Here is an 18770-nt window from a genome sequence, read left to right on the forward strand (position 1 = left end):
AGCTAACGATCATTCAAAAAAGCTCTGCATTGGCACGACTACTCTACAGATGCTGCCAAATAGATTGTCATTTGTTGTATCAGAGAATCTTATACAGGGTGGTCAAAAATTGAATTATCGTTTCTCAATATTCAATTGCGAGAAAGTCGAAAATTTTTAATGGAACACCCCATATTTCTTTACCCTATCAGAAAGGGAATTTAATTCTCTACAAATTATCTATAAACATTCCTATACCTATTTATTGTAGTTTCCCTGATATTGGAAAATTAATCAAAATCAGACATAAAATCCCAAAGCCCGTTTGTGTTTTTGTTAGCAGGCCAAGACATTTTGACAGTTCATCGTTTAATTTATTTAAATTATTGGTATTATTTCTACAATTAACTATGGTTGATTAACCTTTAGCTTGCTCGCTTTTATTTACCAAAAATAACCAACAGAAAAACGAATAAATGAAACAATGAAAAACAACAATTTAATAACAGAAATTAGAATGAATAACATATAAAAAAACAAAAACTTAAAATTATAAAAAAATTTAAACTGTTCGATATGTTGACCATTCAACATTTTTCAACCCTTCTTTCGACTTCTACGGTTGTGGCCCGTAGAAGTTGGTCGCCGTCAATAGTACGTAGTGCACGCATCACTCTATCACGCAACTCTTGTCGTGTGTTGATCGGTGAATTGTACACTTGATTTTTTAAGTGACCCCACAAATAAAAATCCATTGGTGTTAAATCTGGAGATCGTGAAGGCCATTGCCATGAATATAAAACTATAAAAATTTAAAATATCGGCGTTGAAATAATTTGCCATGATATACAAAGACTTTCACTCGTGATCAAAAGTAAGTAACAACAACAATAACACAAATATGGACCAAAAACTGTCAAAATTCCATTCCTTCTAATAAAAAAATCAAACGTTTTCCCTCATTCCGTGCATGTTTTGATTAATGTCCCAATATCAGGGAAACTACAATAAATAGATATAGGAATGTTTATAGATAATTTGTAGAGAATTAAATTCCCTTTCTGATAGGGTAAAAAAATATGGGGTATTCCATTTAAAATTTTCGACTTTCTAGCCATTGAATATGGAGAAACGGTAATTCAATTTTTGACCACCCTGTATAAGATACTCTGATACAAGAAATGACAATCTATTTGGCAACATCTGAAGAGTAATCGTGCCAATTTAGAGGTTTTTTTAATGAACGTTAACTGAGATATAGGCTTTTAAAGAGCATGGTGAAATTTGCCAAAAAAAGCTTAAAATCAAAATAACTCGAAAACAAAAAATGGTAGGTGCCAACAACTTTTATCAAAGTAAACATATTTTTTTATGTATAATTGAAAGGTGTAATAAAAACTATAGCATTCCATTTAAAATAACGAAGTTGTGGTCTATTTCCGGTAGACCGAAAGTGGTGGCCATCTTGAAAATATTTTAGATTGAAAGTTTAGAATGAACAACCCATGCTACCAAAATTTCAAACCTCTATGAATAGTGGAACCTAAAAGAGTTCTAACGAACCAGTTACGTGAGACAGCCTGTATATTATAAGGTAGTCGTGGACAAAAGTTATTTTCACTAAACTTATTGAGATTACAACATATTTTCGAATGAAAACCTTATTTCTTAGGCTATCAATGCATAACGACAATTACCTGTCGTTAGATAGAATTGTTTCTACCAAATGTGTGTTAATAGATTGTGTATCAATTGATCTGTCAAACGACTGAAATATCTTTATGTTGTAAATATAAATGATAAATAAGCATAGTAGCTTATTTAATAACAGTTTACTTAAATTAAAATAGTTATTAAAAAAGACATGTGTATACATGGTTACAAAATAAAAATAAATAAATAACCCGTGTGACGATAGCAACAAACCTTCCAACAACAAACTTTTACCCGTAATTTCCTATCTATTTTATTAGCTGATATCTTTCTTATTATTAGAGATAGCGGAAAACTAAATGCACTATTTGAAAGCTTGATTCTTTCTCTACGAAATCGTCGGTCCTCGTTTGCCGATATGTTGATATTAAGATCAATAAAAGATGAAGAACACCGCTCTGTACGTAAAATAGCTTAATATTACCAAACTTCAAGCCCTTGTGCGATTGTTATCAAACCGAATTTTAAAAAACTGTGTTCACAATCAGAAAGAACGCCCCTTCAAATATCTTAATCCGGGATTTTGACGGTCAATATCTATTAGCATCATGGTTAAATCACCTTTAATATACATCTCTATACAGGTGTCCCGCAACGATTGTACAAAACTGCATCAGCGTATTCTATGATCAAAAATAAACAAAAAAAGCCTAATAAACATAGGTCCGAAAATGGACCATTTTCGAGATATTCAAAGATTTAGTTTCATAAATTGATATTGTTAACATCATGAATTTAAATTTGTTTTTATAATAATTAAGTCGTTACTATGATTACGATAAGTTGTCTAATCAAAAAAAAATAATAATACTTCACGAAATTATTATTTTACTATTTAATTTAATAAAACTATTAAGTATGGCTCCTATTAATTACTCCAAGGAAGAGATGACGGATATTGTTACGGACTAGCTGATGGAAATGCGTCGTTAGCAGCTCGTCATTACGCGCAAAGGTTCCCGAACAGACGATTGCCTAATAGTCACACCTTTAGCAGACTATTTCTCAGATTAAAAGAAACGGGAAGCGTAACCCACAGCCATTCCACGGAGAGACATTACACAAGGCCGGTGGAATTAGAAGAAGCAGTTTTGAGAAGAGTCGATGAAAATGCCTCAACCAGCATTAGAAGAATTTCTGCACAAGAAAACATTAACAAAACAACCGTTCACCGCATTTTAAGGGAGCAGTTGCTTTATCCTTATCATTACAACACCGTTCAAGCTCTAACAGAAAATGATAGCGAAAAAAGAGAGATTTTTTGTAGGTGGGCCATACAGGAAGTGGTAGTAAACGTCGACTTTCCCATAAACATTGTATTTACGGATGAAGCAACATTTACTCAAAGCGGAATTTTTAATATTCATAATGCGCACGTTTGGAGCGATGAAAATCCCCATGCAATACTAGAAACTCATCATCAGTGGCGATTCAGTGTTAGTGTATGGGCTGGAGTTATAGGTGATCAGTTATTAGGTCCATTTTTTCTTCCAAAGAGATTGACAGCCGATGCCTACATACATTTTTTACAAAATGACCTTACAGAGGCATTTGATGAATTACCTCAACAAATTCTAGAAGATTGCTACTTTATGCACGATTATGCACGCGCTACTCGAGCATACTTAAATAACAGATTTGGCAATAAGTGGATTGGCCGAGGAGGGCCACCTCGTTCACCAGATTTAAATCCGTTAGATTTTTGGTTTTGGGGACATTTAAAACAAATTGTTTATTCTGAAGACGTTCAAAATGTGCAGGATTTGAAGAATAAAATTGGTAACGCCTTTGAGACAGTAAAACAAATTCCTGGTATCTTTGAATGCATTAGAAGTTCATTTAGAAAACGTACCCGTTTGTGTTTAGAAGTAAATGGTTGCGCATATTGAACATTTATTATGACATGAATCTTTTCCAATTTGTTAAATATTCGTTGTTTTTATGCTGGTTGAACGATTTTCTTCGACAATCTTTGTTACTTGTTTTGTTAAATTATTAATGAACTGTATTAATTAACTTAATATTATCTTATTATTTATTAAACTTTATCTTAACCATCGTAACCATGGTAATCATATAATTACTGCATCTAAATCGTTAGAATTAATGATGTTTACAATAGGTCAGCTTATGAAACTAAAACTTTGAATATCTCGAAATTGGTCCATTTTCGGATCTATGTTTGTTAGACTTTTCTTGTCTGTTTTCGATCAGAGAATACGCTGATGCAGTATTGTGCAATCGTTGCGGGACACCCGTATACAGAAACGTTTAATTGCTCTATCTCTAAACAACTTTCTTATTTGATATGAGGAAAACTATAGAAGTATATCATGAAGTTATAGACTACACTAGGACGTTTTTGGTCAAAAAATTACCAAATTCACACGTTTTAGCTACTTTTAAACATTGTTGGGATCAATAACTTTCTTATATCACCAGGAAAAAACTCTATAACCAAGCAGCGATAGCCGCGTGTTATACACCATTAGAAAGACCAGAAAATTGTAGATAAGATAGATCTATACTTCTATAGTTTTCCCCCTATCAAATAAGAAAGTTGTTTAAAGGAATAGTAATTAAGCGTTTTTGTGTGTAGGGATGTATATTAAGGGCGATTAAGCATGACGCCGATATACATTTACCAACGAAAACCAGGGTTAAGATAATTTAAAGAGCGCTCTTTCCGAGTGTGATAATAGTTTTTTAAAATTCGGTTTGATAACAATTGCACAAAGGCTTGAAGTTTGGTAATTTTAAGCTATTTAATCTAAGTACAGAGCCACCGCTTTGTAGTTTAAGTACAGATTGATCTTAGTATTAACTTATCGACAGACAAAGACCGGTTTTACATAGAGAAAGAATCTTTAATTATTATCTCGAATTATCTCTAATAATAAGAAAGATATCAGCTAAGAATTTAATTAATTCGTTTGTTGTGTTTTAATCAAAATCCTTAAATATTTCGAATCGGGCATTTCGACAACAGTATTCAGCCAGACACAAACTTTCGATTGAGATATAAAACATTAAAATCCGTCAAACTGTTCTCTAATTATAGTCGATTTAGTTTAAATTAATTTTTTAGTACGTGCATAAACAGCGAGCCGAAGACGGTGTCATTCCGAGGGCTGTATAAACTTAGCGGGAGAGAATTGAAATCGAGCATTTTGTGATTTCGATAGAAGACACTATGACGAATCGAGTGACGTATAGATCTTGATCATCGGGTACATTGTTTACGAGTTATCACCACTTAAAAAGGTCAATTTTGTGTTATTTTCGTGTATCTTCGCATTATTTTGGCGTTTTAGCGAAATTCGAAAGAGTTTTCAAATCTTCGGGCATCCACTTTCGTATTGGCCAAGGATTAAGCTTTCCAATGAGATATTGTTTATCGAAATCGGTTCACTGGTTCTCATGTTATAATCAAAATACTATATATGTAAAATGCTATTTAATTGGGGGCTAACTTCACATAGGTGTCATTATGAATAATTATGTTGTCATCTCAACAAGTTTAATGAAAATAACTTTTTATTTTGTGTGTGGGTATAAATTAAACAATTTCAAGTTAGGATTTAATACGAAAATACATGGTTAACATTGCTTGTGTTGTCAGTTATAATTTATTGTCATTTGGTTAAATGCACAGTTTGTTGCCATCGTCACACGGGTTATTTTTTTATTATTATTTTGTAACCATGTACACGTCTTGTTTAATATTAATTTTTAATTAATTAACTATTTTAACTTAAGTAAGGTACTATTAAATAAGCTATTATACTTATTTATCATTTATATTTACAATATAAAGATATTTCAGTCGTTTGACATATCAATTGATACACAATCTATTAACATAAAGTCTATTAACACAAATTTGGTAGAATCAATTTTATCTAACGACAGGTAATTGTCAGCCCTAGGGATCTTTGATAGGAGAACTTGGGATTGATTGTATGTCGAAATCCCCCCGTAAGATGGCGTTAGCGTCTATACTGAAATAATTTAATTAAACTAACAATTTTATTATTAATAGTAGGAATGATTAGAGACAGCAATAACAATTATTACCAGTATCATTCTTTTAATTTAAAAAGCATAGATTCCAAATCCTGTTATATTTTTAAATTTGCCGCTAACTTCACCTTTTAAAAGTTGAAGTTGTTCAGAATGACAGATGAAAACGTCATTTTAAAGTGATTTTTCGGTAAGAGTATAATAAAATAATAATGGTATGATTAAACCATTAAACCATAATTGACATTATAGCTTTGTTTCAGCTAACGTTCGTTATAACTGGTTGGAAGCTCGTCAGATGCAATCTCACATGTCATATGATGCAATAATATTCAAATGTGGTGGCATTATTTAACAAATATAATTTCCATAGGTAATTGCATCTGAGGAATTTCCAACCAGTCGGAATGTTAAGTAACACTTTCCAAACAGTTATTCTGTGCTTGGAGCTTTTATATATAAACCCAATCTAACCTGTATTCTAGTGGTTCGGTTCTTAGCTGAATAATTCCAAAATATCCCCAACAGATGGCGCCACATGCGTTCAATTTTTAGTACGAAGTTTTTGTTTAGAGAGTTGCATTTCTACGAAGCTATTTTCTATCGTAATTGTCGTTATGTATTGATAGCCTAAGAAATAAGGTTTTCATTCGAAAATATGTTGTAATCTCAATAAGTTTAGTGAGTTTTTATTTTGTGCGTGGGTATAAATTAAACAATTTTAGGTTAGGATTTAATATGAAAATGCATATTTAACATTGCTTTGAACTTTGAAAAAGAAACGTCAAATCGCAACTTTAAAGTGATTTTTCGGTAAGTACTGCACTTTTGCGCACTTTTTTTTATCATTTGAGTCATCTTTTGAGTCATTTCCTTCCAATTAAAAAAAAAATCATCGATTTTTAAGAGGGACAGGTATTCTTTAATTATTTCAAGATTTCTTTTATGATTTTAATTTAATTTTATTTAAAATTAATTAAGGCTGAAGAAGATTACGTGATTGAATTCAAAGTGGAGCACATTTTTCTTCCATGCGAAACGCAATGGTTAAAAATACGAGATGGTTCCTCTTTATCCGACAATCTCTTAGAAGATCTAAGAGGGTACCCAAATCCGACACCCAGCGTTGTAAACTCGACCGGTCCAAACCTCCTATTAGAATTCTTTGGAAACGAAGATTACAGCACGCAAAGTTGTGGTGGAGGATTCGTCGCGCAAGCTGCCCAAAAATTAAAACCACTACGAAACCACTCTTTACCAATCGCCCAAGAAATGGGCGTCCTCACTTTATCAGCTAAATTAACTGCAATTCACATCGCGATAATTTTCTTCTTGGGCGGCCTTTTGATTGCAACGCTTCTTTTAGGAGCTCAATACATTTTTAAATATCGAAAATATCATATTGCTAAAGCTGAAGATCAGGATTCTTTGACGGATTCGACGGGTTCTTGTGCTGCTTTAACGGTGAAAAATCGAGCGATATCGAATTCTACGTTGTTGACGGAAGTTATTTCTTTGACTCGATTAAGACCTAGTGTTAGATCTAGGAATAAACATAGTCGGTTAAGGGAATCTGTCGAGCATGATCCCGAAGAAAGAGAAGCAACGTTAGCGTAAGTATTAAAATTCGCTATAAAATTAATTTCTTGAAAGATCATTGTGGAAATATCACCAATTATTAATTAAAGTGTCCTCTTTTTAATGCAAAAAGCGGTTTTGGAAAATCACTTTTAGTTCTTGAGAAAAAAATTTTTGAAGTGATCGTGAATTTTTTCGAATTTTTGCCGATAAAATTTTAATAATTCCTATAAAATCGATTTCTTGGAATATGAATATGAAAATTTCTCAAAATGTTAATAAAAGTGTCCTCTTTTCAATGAACCAACCCGTTTTGAAAAATAACTTTTAGTTTTTGAGAAAACAATATTTGAAGTTTTGATCAAATTTCTTGCTGAATGATGGATATCAGCCTCTTTTCTGCCCCATTTTCGTCTTCTACAGTTAAAGACTTTTCTCTTCTCACATCAGGATATCTACAATTATATACAAACCGCAACATCCAAGCAATCATTTGGACGTTTTTCCTTTAATTTGAGAAAAATCGATAGAAACCACTTACACCGTTAATATTTATTACTGACACAATTGGTTTTTTCTTTCTTTCACCATTAATTTCTTCTTCATAAAGTTCTTCTAGATGGCAAATCCGCTGGGTTAACCGTACCCGGTAAATGTTTCCATGCTTCTACGTTTGTGAGTTCTCTGATCTCCTTCACCTTGCTCCACCGAAACTTGACAATTCTTCACGACGTTTTATCCATCCAAGCACCGTGGTAGAGTCAGCCAGAAATAAACATCCTCAACGACGTTTAAGGTTTCTTGTATGCTTATAGCAAGTCGGGCACCAATTTATTGTAGTCGCTAACAATTCCAGTCTTGGAATGGATATCTTCTTGATCGGCGCCACTCTCGACTTTGTTTGTAACAAGAATATTTTGACCCCAGGTTGTGTGTAGCAATGTGTGTAGCGATGACCTGTAGTTCTCGTTTGGCCCCATTCTTATCCACCTGGGAATCTACATACGAAAAATCATGAACATTTTGTTGGTTTCATCATCTATCTCCTCATCCCATCCAATTTTATTCTTCCACATTTTCTGTAACATCAGCTTAGGGTACAAAATTGTGGGGCTGGTTACTCCAATTGGATCAAATATTCGCTGAGCGTAAGAAAGAACAATTCTCTTCGTAACCACGCCATTCGTCGTTTTAGGTGTATAACAAAGCATTAGAGTGTCATGTCTTGTATTGCAATTTAATCCCCATAATGGTACAATGTGATCCTCCAAACTTTCTATTTTGCTACACTCCCACCCTGTCAACTCAAACCCACCTTCGGCCATCAATGCAGTGGCTTCTCTTACGAAAAGATCTTTTGTTTGCTCATCCGGTATGCTAGTGACACAATTGTCTACGTGAAATGCTTTTCTTAACCGGTTTACTGTGGATTTAGAATAAATATTTTTCCCTTCTCCTCCACAATATTTTTCAATATGTTGCAACTGCACCTCATACCATCCTTCATTTACCACTGTCGTCTCCTTAAACAATGTTTTAACTGCTTTTTCTAATTCAACTTTAGACAGGTTCTTTTTTAAATCCGAAATTCCTAGTACATCCAGCTGCCAAAGTTTCATAATCGGCATATCTTTTGTCAACAATGACGTGCAAGCAGCAAAAACGTTACCTTTTCAAATTTATGTCGTTTTTACTTTTCCCCTACGTATTAATCTGTGTACTATCTCCAACGCTACGAGTCCACATTTCAACACCAGTTTCTTACCGGTAATTAGCTTCCCAACAACATCTGCTCCTATCAATACGGATACTTCACGGCAATCGCCCGTGTCACTGAATTTAATACCAGCATATTTTAATTCCATCTTCCAAACCCCATTAAAAACATTGGAAATTGCGAAACATATAGTCGGCTGATCTAGAACTCAAATCTGCAGGCAAATTCACCATCAAGACGCACCAATATTATTTCATAGCATCGATGTTCTTGTATTTCAGTTTGAGTTCCTTCAAATAACGCATAAATAATCCTTTCTGTTCGTTTTGTTCGACACTTTATTTCGATATCTATAAATCCAATCTTACGTCCTGTCACGGTCGCCAAATGTTTCGTGATCACTGATCACATACAAGAGAACTACCCGTTCTCTGAGTAATCGTACTGTAATCGTGGTTTTCTATTTAGCTTTATTGTTAAACCAGTTGAACACAATAATAACAAATTACAACTATTTTGCGTTTTGAATTGCAAAACCCGTTCTTTTAAAAATAAAAACTGGTCCTAATATTCTCTCAAAGACTGGAAGTCAGCTTTTGTTCGGTTCCGTCAGATTCCAGGATCAAGGTCTTATACATCCTCTGCTTGGCTTTTCTAGATATGTCCTTTGATTTGAAAATCCTCATGTGCGATTATACATCTGTTTGCAGCCTGTATTCTGTTTTGTATTCTTGTAAAGATTACACCTAGATACTTGAATGCTTGAACATTCTCGAAAGTATATTTGCTTACAGTTATAGTTTCAAGTAGTGGTGGAACGGATATCCGGCCTATCCGGCGATTTTTTTAAAAACGTATTACTTAATACTCCACTATTCACTGGAATTAGTATCTCTTTTAGGTGTTCGTTTCGTTTAGGTGTTTTAGGATAATCAAGTTCAACCCCAATAGGACTTTTTTCATTCAATACAACTTTATTTATCATTAGCAACCTCATTGTAACAATCCTAACACGATATATAAAATCTCTTGTTGCAGTTTTGTCCAGTTTTCTTCTCTTCGTTTGTAATACATCATCACATTCATTACTAACAGAACTATCGCTGTTATCACTTTCGATTATTAATTAAAGTATCCTCTTTTTAATGCAAAAAGCTGTTTTGAAAAATCACTTTTAGTTCTTGAGAAATAAATTTTTGAAATAATCGACACTTTTTCGAAATTAGCAATTTTCGCCGATTAAGTTTTAAAAATTCGTATAAAATCCATTTCCTGGAATATGAGTATGAAAATTTCCTAAAGTGTTAATAAAAGTGTTCCGCTTCCAAAGAACCAACCCGTTTTGAAAAAAAATGTTTAGTTTTTGAGAAAACAATATTTGAAGTTTTGATAAAATTTTCGATGTTGCATTTTTAATGCAACAAGCCATTTTCAAAAATCATTTTTAGTTCTTGAGAAATAAATTTTTGAAATAATCGACAATTTTTTCGAATTTTCGCCGATAAAATTTTAATAATTCGTATAAAATCGATTTCTTGGAATATGAATATGAAAATTTCCCAAAATGTTAATAAAAGTGTCCTCTTTCCAATGAACCAACCCGTTTTGAAAAATAACTTTTAGTTTTTGAGAAAACAATATTTCAAGTTTTGATAAAATTTTTGCTGTTACAATTTTCATCGATAATTTTCAAAATTCGCTATAAAATTAATTTCTTGAAGGATCCTTGTGGAAATATCACCAATTATTAATTAAAGTATTCTCTTTTTAATGCAAAAAGCCGTTTTGAAAAATCACTTTTAGTTCTTGAGAAAAAAATTTTTGAAATAATCGACAATTTTTTCGAATTTTCGCCGATAAAATTTTAATAATTCGTATAAAATCGATTTATTGGAATATGAATATGAAAATTTCCCAAAATGTTAATAAAAGTGTCCTCTTTCCAATGAACCAACCCGTTTTGAAAAATAACTTTTAGTTTTTGAGAAAACAATATTTCAAGTTTTGATAAAATTTTCGATGTTGCAATTTTCATTGATAATTTTAAAAATTCGCTATAAAATTAATTTCTTGAAGGATCCTTGTGGAAATCACCAATTATTAATTAAAGTATCCTCTTTTTAGAGTTGCTTCGTTAGTCAAATCAGCATCAAAAAAGTTCATTTTGTATCTTGGATCCAAATAAGTTGACATATCTTGTCAGCTTTCTTATTAATTTCATTTTTATTCAAATATCGCAATAATATGCAATGTAGGGTATCACTTCAGAAATTATAAGCATAATGACCAGATAGAAATCGGTGACTTGTTAGCCGCCCGTTTCGCCAGTCTGTCCGCATGATCATGTCCTTTAATTCCGATGTGTCCTTTTTGCCACTTTATCGTGACGTTGTTGTATACGTTTGCCTCCTCGAGGACTTCACCAACGATGATGTAACTAGTTTGATGTCTACCAACCCCCAGCATAGCCTGTCTGCTATCAGTGCAGATTGCAACGTTTCTGCCGACTTTTTTGAAGTCGATGATCGCATCGGCTCCTATGTTAGCAGTTAATTCGTCTTGAGCAGTCGTGCAATACGATCCTAACGAAGTGAAAAGGTGTAGCTGTAGATCGTGCGAGAAAATTCTCGCTTCGAAACCTCCAGCCTTTGATCCATCAGTGTAGATGGTCAGCGTTTTGCCTGAGCTTGAGTTGCTCTGGAGTATCGTTTCAATGCCAAAATGTAGTTTGACTAATAAATGTGCGAGCTTTAAGGAGGGGTTATTTACTAACAGCCTCACTCCAGAGCTTGCTCGGGACTATTCAAATTTTAACAACCTGCTTTTCATTTACTAGTCGCAGTCGAAGCAATGCCATCACGGCCACTTCCCTGATAAAAATATCTAGGGGCAGCACGTTCAGCATAGTCTTTATCGCAATCGTAAGTGTAGATTTTATAGCGCTTGTGATTAGCAGGAAAGGCCAGTCGTTGCAATTGATGCAGCAATTTAGCTTTATATGCATGTTTTAGTGTTGTGGTCTTATCAAAGAAGATCTACACTTCTTTGATAAGACCACATTGTAACTTTCGGATTTAGAAAAATCAGAAGGTCACTGCAATTGTTACTTTTTTGGTTTTGCAACTAATGTGTGATGTCCAAGTTAGTCCTTTGTCCAAGATAACTCCTAGATTTTTCACCTCTGGAGCAAAGGTTAACGGATTATTACAGAAATTGGGAGGCGTTAAGTGTCCCAGTTTCTTCTATTTAGTGAGAAGAACAGTCTCAGTCTTTTTAGGATTGACAGAGAGGATAAGTTCTTTACACCATCGTTCAACAAGTTTAAGCGCCTGCTGCATTCTGTAACAAAGAAAATTGTCAGGTTCACCTCTTAACACCGTCGTCGGCGTAACCAACTGTAAAGAGATATTTATTATTTAAGTCACAAATGAGATCATCAACTATTAAGCACCAGAGAAGCGGTGAGAGTACCCCACCTTGTGGGCAACCTTTAACCACAGCTCTCTGTACTGTGTACCTTAGCCTGAACTCTTCGCACTCTTCGAGATTCCAGTTCCAAATTAATGCTACTAAAGGTGGTTTTAAGTAACCTTTGATATAAGCATGTTGGTGCAAGTGCAAAGGAAACACTTTAATGTAATGTTCACATAGTCTTTCAAGCGTCTTTGAAAGAAATGATGAGAGACTAATTAGTCGAAAGACTTTAGAATCCGCTGGGTTCTTGCTTCCATTCTTTGCTATAAAGGTTGCTATAACCTTCCTCCTCCAGCTGATGGGAACGTAATTAAAGGCTAAGTAGGCTTTAAAAATTCTCATCAAGTGTATTTTCATATCCTCTGGGCTAGGAGAGTTGTTAAATTCCACTTGGTGTAGAAGCGTTGAAAAATCTTGCAAAGAACCTGGAAAATGAATGTCTATTAGTAAATGTAATAATTCTTCTGGATCCTTGGCAAAACTGCCATCAGACTTTTTTAGAATACCACAACTGTATTTTTGGCCACGAGATAGTATTTTGTTTAGGCGTGAGGCCTCTCCACCTCTTCACAAAAACCTCTTCAGGCTTGTCGTTTCTTTTGTCGTACTAAACGTTTGAACTCTGACTGGTGTGTTTTGAACAAGGTCCAGTCAGAATTCAGTCTAGTTTGTTTTGCTTTATTGAAAGCTTTTCTGCAAGCCCTTCCTCTCTCCTCCACAATTCTCTCAGGACATGCACTGTGGAAGGCCTGAGTTAGTATGTCACCCACGAGGTTTGAATAATTCTCTAATTCTTCGGTATTTCCAGGAAGGGTTTCGGGAAAATCTCGCATTTGCCCATTTAGACAGCTTGCAAAAATGCTCAAGTCAGTCCGCTTTGGATCCCGGACCCTTTTTTTCAAGAATCAAAAGTGATCCATCTATGGTCACACCAGTTGCTAATCTTTTGAGATAGATAATAAGATTGACGAACGTGGGTTCACAGCCTTGGTTGATTATTTCCAAATCATTACTCGTATCAAATTCAAGTAAGGTCTTACCTCTAAAGTTTCCTTCATCACATCCCCAGGCAACAGAATGAGCGTTTTAGTCGCAGCCTACAATGAGTAGCCATTTATTTACCTTGCTAGCGTTGACTAATGTTGTCAAGGCGGCAGTAGGAGCCATCTCTTCTATAGGCAGGTAGACAAATGCTAGAGTCTTCTTCGCTAGGAAGCATTGAATCTTGACTACATCGAAGTCCCGATTTGACTCTTCCGACAGGAAATACGCGGAGATATGTCTAGGAACGTAGATTGCAGCTCTCGGTAGATTCTGAGTACTGAAAAAGAAAACAGAACTGCTAAGAGAACCGAAACCAGAAACGTTCGAGTTGATAGTCTATGGCTCTTCAATCAGAGCATCATGTCAAGGTGCCTGCACAATACTGCAGTTGCAGCCCTGCCACGGTGCAAGTTGCGTTGTATTACCCTTAATGTCGCAGGGTCCTCTCCAAACTCCTCTCTATATCTCCTATTAAATTATAGTTTAATAAGAATTTTTTTTAGGAAAGAAGAAGATAGTTTGAGTGATAGTTCCCAAACCTTAACCCAAGGCGAAACGGTAACAACAGCGATTGTAGCTGCTCCTAGTAGTAGCGAAATAGTGACTTTACCGTGCTCATCATCAACAGAAACCACAACGGATTTGAGAAAATCATGTTTAAGCGGTGATTCGGGAAAAGACGAAGACGAAGTTTCGATGATTGGCGAGAAAGAAGAAACCAGGATTAGCACTGCCACTTTAACGAAAGTGAGGATAACCGCTAATAGTAGACGTTCCAGAAGTGATCCGGTATAAAATTAAAAAATTTTTAACTATTTATTTTGAGCACCATAAAGAAGCACTTTTGGAACACTTTTTTTATTCCCATTTTCTTTCTTTTTTAAATCACAAAAAAAAAATTAATTTTATATTATTCTTTTAGGGTTATTACTCACCAGCCAGTCAAATAAGTACAGCAACAATTCGTACAACAAACATAAAAGAAAATAAAGAAAAAAAGAATCGCCAAAAACTTTTAGCCGGCCCCACTGGTTCTGAATTTTCTTTGGCTGTAAACGATTTAGAACTAGATTATTACGATTACAACGTCGTAAATGCGGGCGCAGCTCCAGGTTCTTATTTAGGAATGGATCCAGCATTTTTAGTTTGGATTCCTCCATTAGATGAAACGGGAGAGATTCTTCCCGGCGATTTAAAACCCAAAGAATTCGTCGATCCAGGAAGTAACACTGAAACACCCGAAGATGAAAACGAAATAATCCCAAAAATTCGCTCGTTTAGTATTAGTGAAGGAAATAAATTAAATTCGCCGGTTTTAAATAAATTACCGAAAAGGATTTATCCCTTGGTTGATATAAAATCGATTTCTAACGATAGTATTTGTTTCGATCGAGCTCCCATTACAAAAACGGACGCGAAAGTTGTTGCAATTCAATTGCATGAGTTTACTAAGATTAAATTGGGATCCCCTGTGAAAGTTCATAAAGAAAAAGAGACGAAAGTGGAGAAATCGCCGAGTTTGGATGAAATTAAATTCGCTGATGATGATGATGACGCGGAAAAGTCGTATCAAGATTCAAATTTATTTAGTTAGGCGTTTTTAAATGTTGAGAATCAAAAAGATTTAACTCAGGATGTTAAAGGGAAAGACTGAAATGATCAAAAAGAAAATGTTGAGGGTAAAAAATGGTGTGGAATAATTTTAGCGAAAATTCTAGTCGCGTAAGCTTCATTTTAATTCTAATTTTATCCAGTGCAATATGTACATAGTTTAATTACTACCTTAATAAAGGTGGTTAATTTATCCGATGTACTTAATAAATTAAATTAAATAAAATAAAATAAACCGACTGATTGTAGATATCTTAACGATTTAATTAAATAATTGTGCTTGCCGATCTAATTTATTTTAATTTAACTCAAATAAATATAAATTATAATCGAGCGTTTATTAAAATAAATGTAAAGTCGGAGTTAAAACAGAATAAAATTGTCGATTTTAATTTTTATTTTTGGTTCTATTTTTTTTTCTAGAAAAAAACAAGAATTTGTAAAATTAGAATTAGGAAGTAATAGAAATCTTCAAAGGCGAAATGAAATCTTTTATTGAATAACACCACCCTAAACACAGTTCGTCAACCCTAAAATAGATGGCGCGGATAATTTCACATCGGAAAGGAGGGAATCCCAAATAAATAAATGCAGGTACCTTTTTTAACCTTTTTTTATTGTTTAGTATTTTAAATCGAAATTATTCGTTTATTAACCCTAAAAGAGATGGCGCTTATCATACCAAATTGATTAAAACGATAAATATGAAATTTAAATTAATTTCACGTATTGGAGAAGTCGTTGTTTATAACGTCTTGCGATTTTGGGAATTATTTTGATTAAATGTTTCTATTTCAAGCTCCTTGTGGAGATCACAGTTGCGAAAGCACCAAGGTGACCATGTTTTTCAGTTCTTTGTTTTGTAGTCGTTACTATCCTTTTCCAATCCATCATCATCCACTATATTTTTATTGCTTCTTGTGGCTGCCATGTTTGCTCTAAAAGCTATGCTCGCAGCTCTTTCTTTAGGCATTCTGATAATGTGTCCAGCTCATCTAAGTCTTTGTAATTTTACAAACCATATGAGGTCTAAATTCATTCTTCTTCGTATTCCATCTTCTATCACTGGTCCTAATATTCTTTCAAAAACCCGAAGTGCGCTTTTGTTCGCTTCCGTCAGATTTCAGGATCAAAGTCTTATACATTCTCAGCTTGGACCCTCTAGCTTTGTGCTTTGATTTGAAAATCCTCATGTGTGCATATACATCTGTTTGCAACCTGGAAATAAGTGATGCTAATGATCAGTACAAACATTTTGCAAAAATTTATCTAAATTACTTCAATCAGCATTTTCCTAAAAAAGCAACCCGAAAGTCTACCAGAAAAAGAAGTAGAAATATGGAATGTAGTGAATTCAAGGCTTGTAGAGATTCCTTATGTATGCTACAAGAGCTTTCCCAAATTGACAAAAAATTTAAACCAGATTATCAACGGAAACAGAGAATACAACCAACTTTTAATACACCTTAAAAACAAGCACATAGAAGAGTCTAGTAGCTACTCTTCCATGTGCTTAAGTTTAAGTGTCAGTTGGAACAACTCTGTTATAAGCTATCAAAATCTACATTTGGTCTTAGAGTGATTAAAAATACAACTAACAAAAAGATTGCCAAGATTTTTTTATTCTAGTAACATCGAATCACATTTAAGATATTTAATAATTACGTGAGGAGCATCTATACAGTTCGGTAATGTCTTTAAACTAAAAAAAAAAGCGATATGAGTATTATGTAATCTTAAATATAATGAATCTTAACTTTACCGGCGATTTACATCCTCGAATGCTCAATATTTGTTTTGAAACATAAAAACTACTTTCAACAATTTGTTAAGACAAATCGATATGTTACTAGACATAATCATATCTTCATACTGCCTAAACATAGGTTAAATTTATATGAAAAAGGTCCCTTGTATTCATGTGTGAAAATCTGGAATAACATCCCTGTAGAAGTGAAATTAATAACTAGGTTAAACTTATTTAAGTCAAATATGCGATATTTACTTTGTAATTTAGCACCTTATTCGCTCGACGAATTTTATAATAGCCATTGAATTTCGTTTTCTTTTTTGACGCTGGGTGAGTAGTATTTTTGTCTCTTTACTTTCTCAATAAAGTTTACTATTATTATTATTATTACTATTCTGTTTTGTATTCTAGTAAAGATTACACCTAAATACTTGAATGTTTGAACATTCTCGAAAGTATATTTGCTTACAGTTATAGTTTCAGGTAATGGTGGAACGGATATCCGGCCATTTTTTTAACAATCTATTACTTAATACTCCACCATTCACAGGAATTAGTATCTCTTTTAGGTGTTGGACATTGCAGATAATAATCAAATTCAACCCCAATAGGACTTTTTTCATTTAATACAACTTTATTTATATCAAGTTTGTTTTTAGCAACCTCATTGTTACAATCCCAATATCCCAATACGATATACAGGGTGTATCTGAATAACTGCAATAAACTTCAAGGGGTGATTCTCCTTGAAGAATGCAACAAACTCCGGCTCCCCTAAGGAGCTACACCCCTCCAAAAATGGCGGAAATTGGTTTATTTTTTTTTTCTCAAAAACCATAAACGCTAGGAAAATGAAATTTGGGGAATATGTTTAACTCATAATAGGGCACGTTTTGACCCTATTTGTACTTTCAACCTACCCTTCTAAACTAGTAAACGTAACCACCCACGTTCAATTTATGCCTAGATTTTTTTAATGAAAATGATAAATACATTGAAAAAATTTCAGTTAGATAGATAAAACTATTCTAAAACTTTTTTGTCTCTCTGATGTTCTTCTAAAACTTAATAATTTCTGAGGAAAAAAATAATTAAGCGAACACTAACTGTTAAGCTGTAGGGTTCTTAATCGAAAGTTGGAATGAATTTTTGATGAAAAAATCTTAGTAGGCTTTGCAATCCTTGTCATAAATATTTTTGACGTTTAACTGTCAGTGGTTTTCTTACTATTATTATTGTTTTATTTAAAATTTTGAAACGTCGAGTGAACGAGCGTAAATGCGATAGAACTTTATGTAAAAATTAATTTGAAAAACAATAATAACAGTACAAAAATACTGACATTTAAATTCAAAAATATTTCTGACAAAGATTGCAAAGCTTACCAAGATTTTTTCATTAAAAATTCATTCCAACTTTTGATCGACAACCCCATTGTTTAACGGGCAGTGTTTGCTTTATTATTTTTTTTCTCAAAAATTAGTCGTTTTTGGAAAAACTTTAGAGAGACAAAAAAGTTTTAGAACAGATTTATCTATCTAACTGAAATTTTTCCAATGTGTTTATCATGTGCATAAAAAAATTTTTAGCAAGAATGTAAAGAGGGTGGTTACGTTTAGTAGTTTAGAAGGGTAGGTTGAAAGTACAAACAGGGTCAAAACGTGCCTTATTATGAGTTAAACATATTCCCCAAATTTCATTTTCCTAGCGTTTATGGTTTTTGAGAAAAAGATATTAAACCAAAATTTTCCGCCATTTTTGGAGGGGTGTAGCTCCTTAGGGGGGCCGAAGTCGCCCATGGTTCATATATCAAAGTACCCTTAAAATTCACTAAAGAATCACCCCTTGAAGTTTGTTGCAGTCATTCAGATACACCCTGTA

General features: G+C 33.7%; 1 protein-coding gene and 1 long non-coding RNA gene across 6 annotated transcripts in view; one reads left to right on the forward strand and one right to left on the reverse strand.

Moving 5' to 3' along the window:
- Positions 1 to 15537, forward strand: part of LOC111419027 (golden goal) — a 75197-nt gene extending 59660 nt beyond the window's left edge. For 4 of the 5 annotated variants that reach the window (XM_071195493.1, XM_071195495.1, XM_071195497.1 and 1 more), the window contains exons 8-10: positions 6697 to 7328; positions 14032 to 14317; positions 14451 to 15537. In XM_071195493.1, coding sequence (XP_071051594.1) covers positions 6697 to 7328; positions 14032 to 14317; positions 14451 to 15122 — 1590 coding nt within the window. In that variant the 3' untranslated portion in view covers positions 15123 to 15537. The remainder of the gene's footprint in view (positions 1 to 6696; positions 7329 to 14031; positions 14318 to 14450) is intronic. The other variant, XM_071195498.1, reaches the window with a different exon arrangement.
- A 1204-nt stretch (positions 15538 to 16741) lies between these two features.
- Positions 16742 to 17526, reverse strand: LOC139429566 (uncharacterized). The gene is made up of 2 exons (XR_011640123.1): positions 17145 to 17526; positions 16742 to 17084 (listed from the first exon to the last, which is right to left on the reverse strand). It is a non-coding gene; the product is annotated as an uncharacterized lncRNA (long non-coding RNA).
- Positions 17527 to 18770: the final 1244 nt, after the last annotated feature.

Source organism: Onthophagus taurus, chromosome 3 (genome assembly GCF_036711975.1).
Source record: "Onthophagus taurus isolate NC chromosome 3, IU_Otau_3.0, whole genome shotgun sequence".
Classification (NCBI taxonomy): domain Eukaryota; kingdom Metazoa; phylum Arthropoda; class Insecta; order Coleoptera; family Scarabaeidae; genus Onthophagus; species Onthophagus taurus.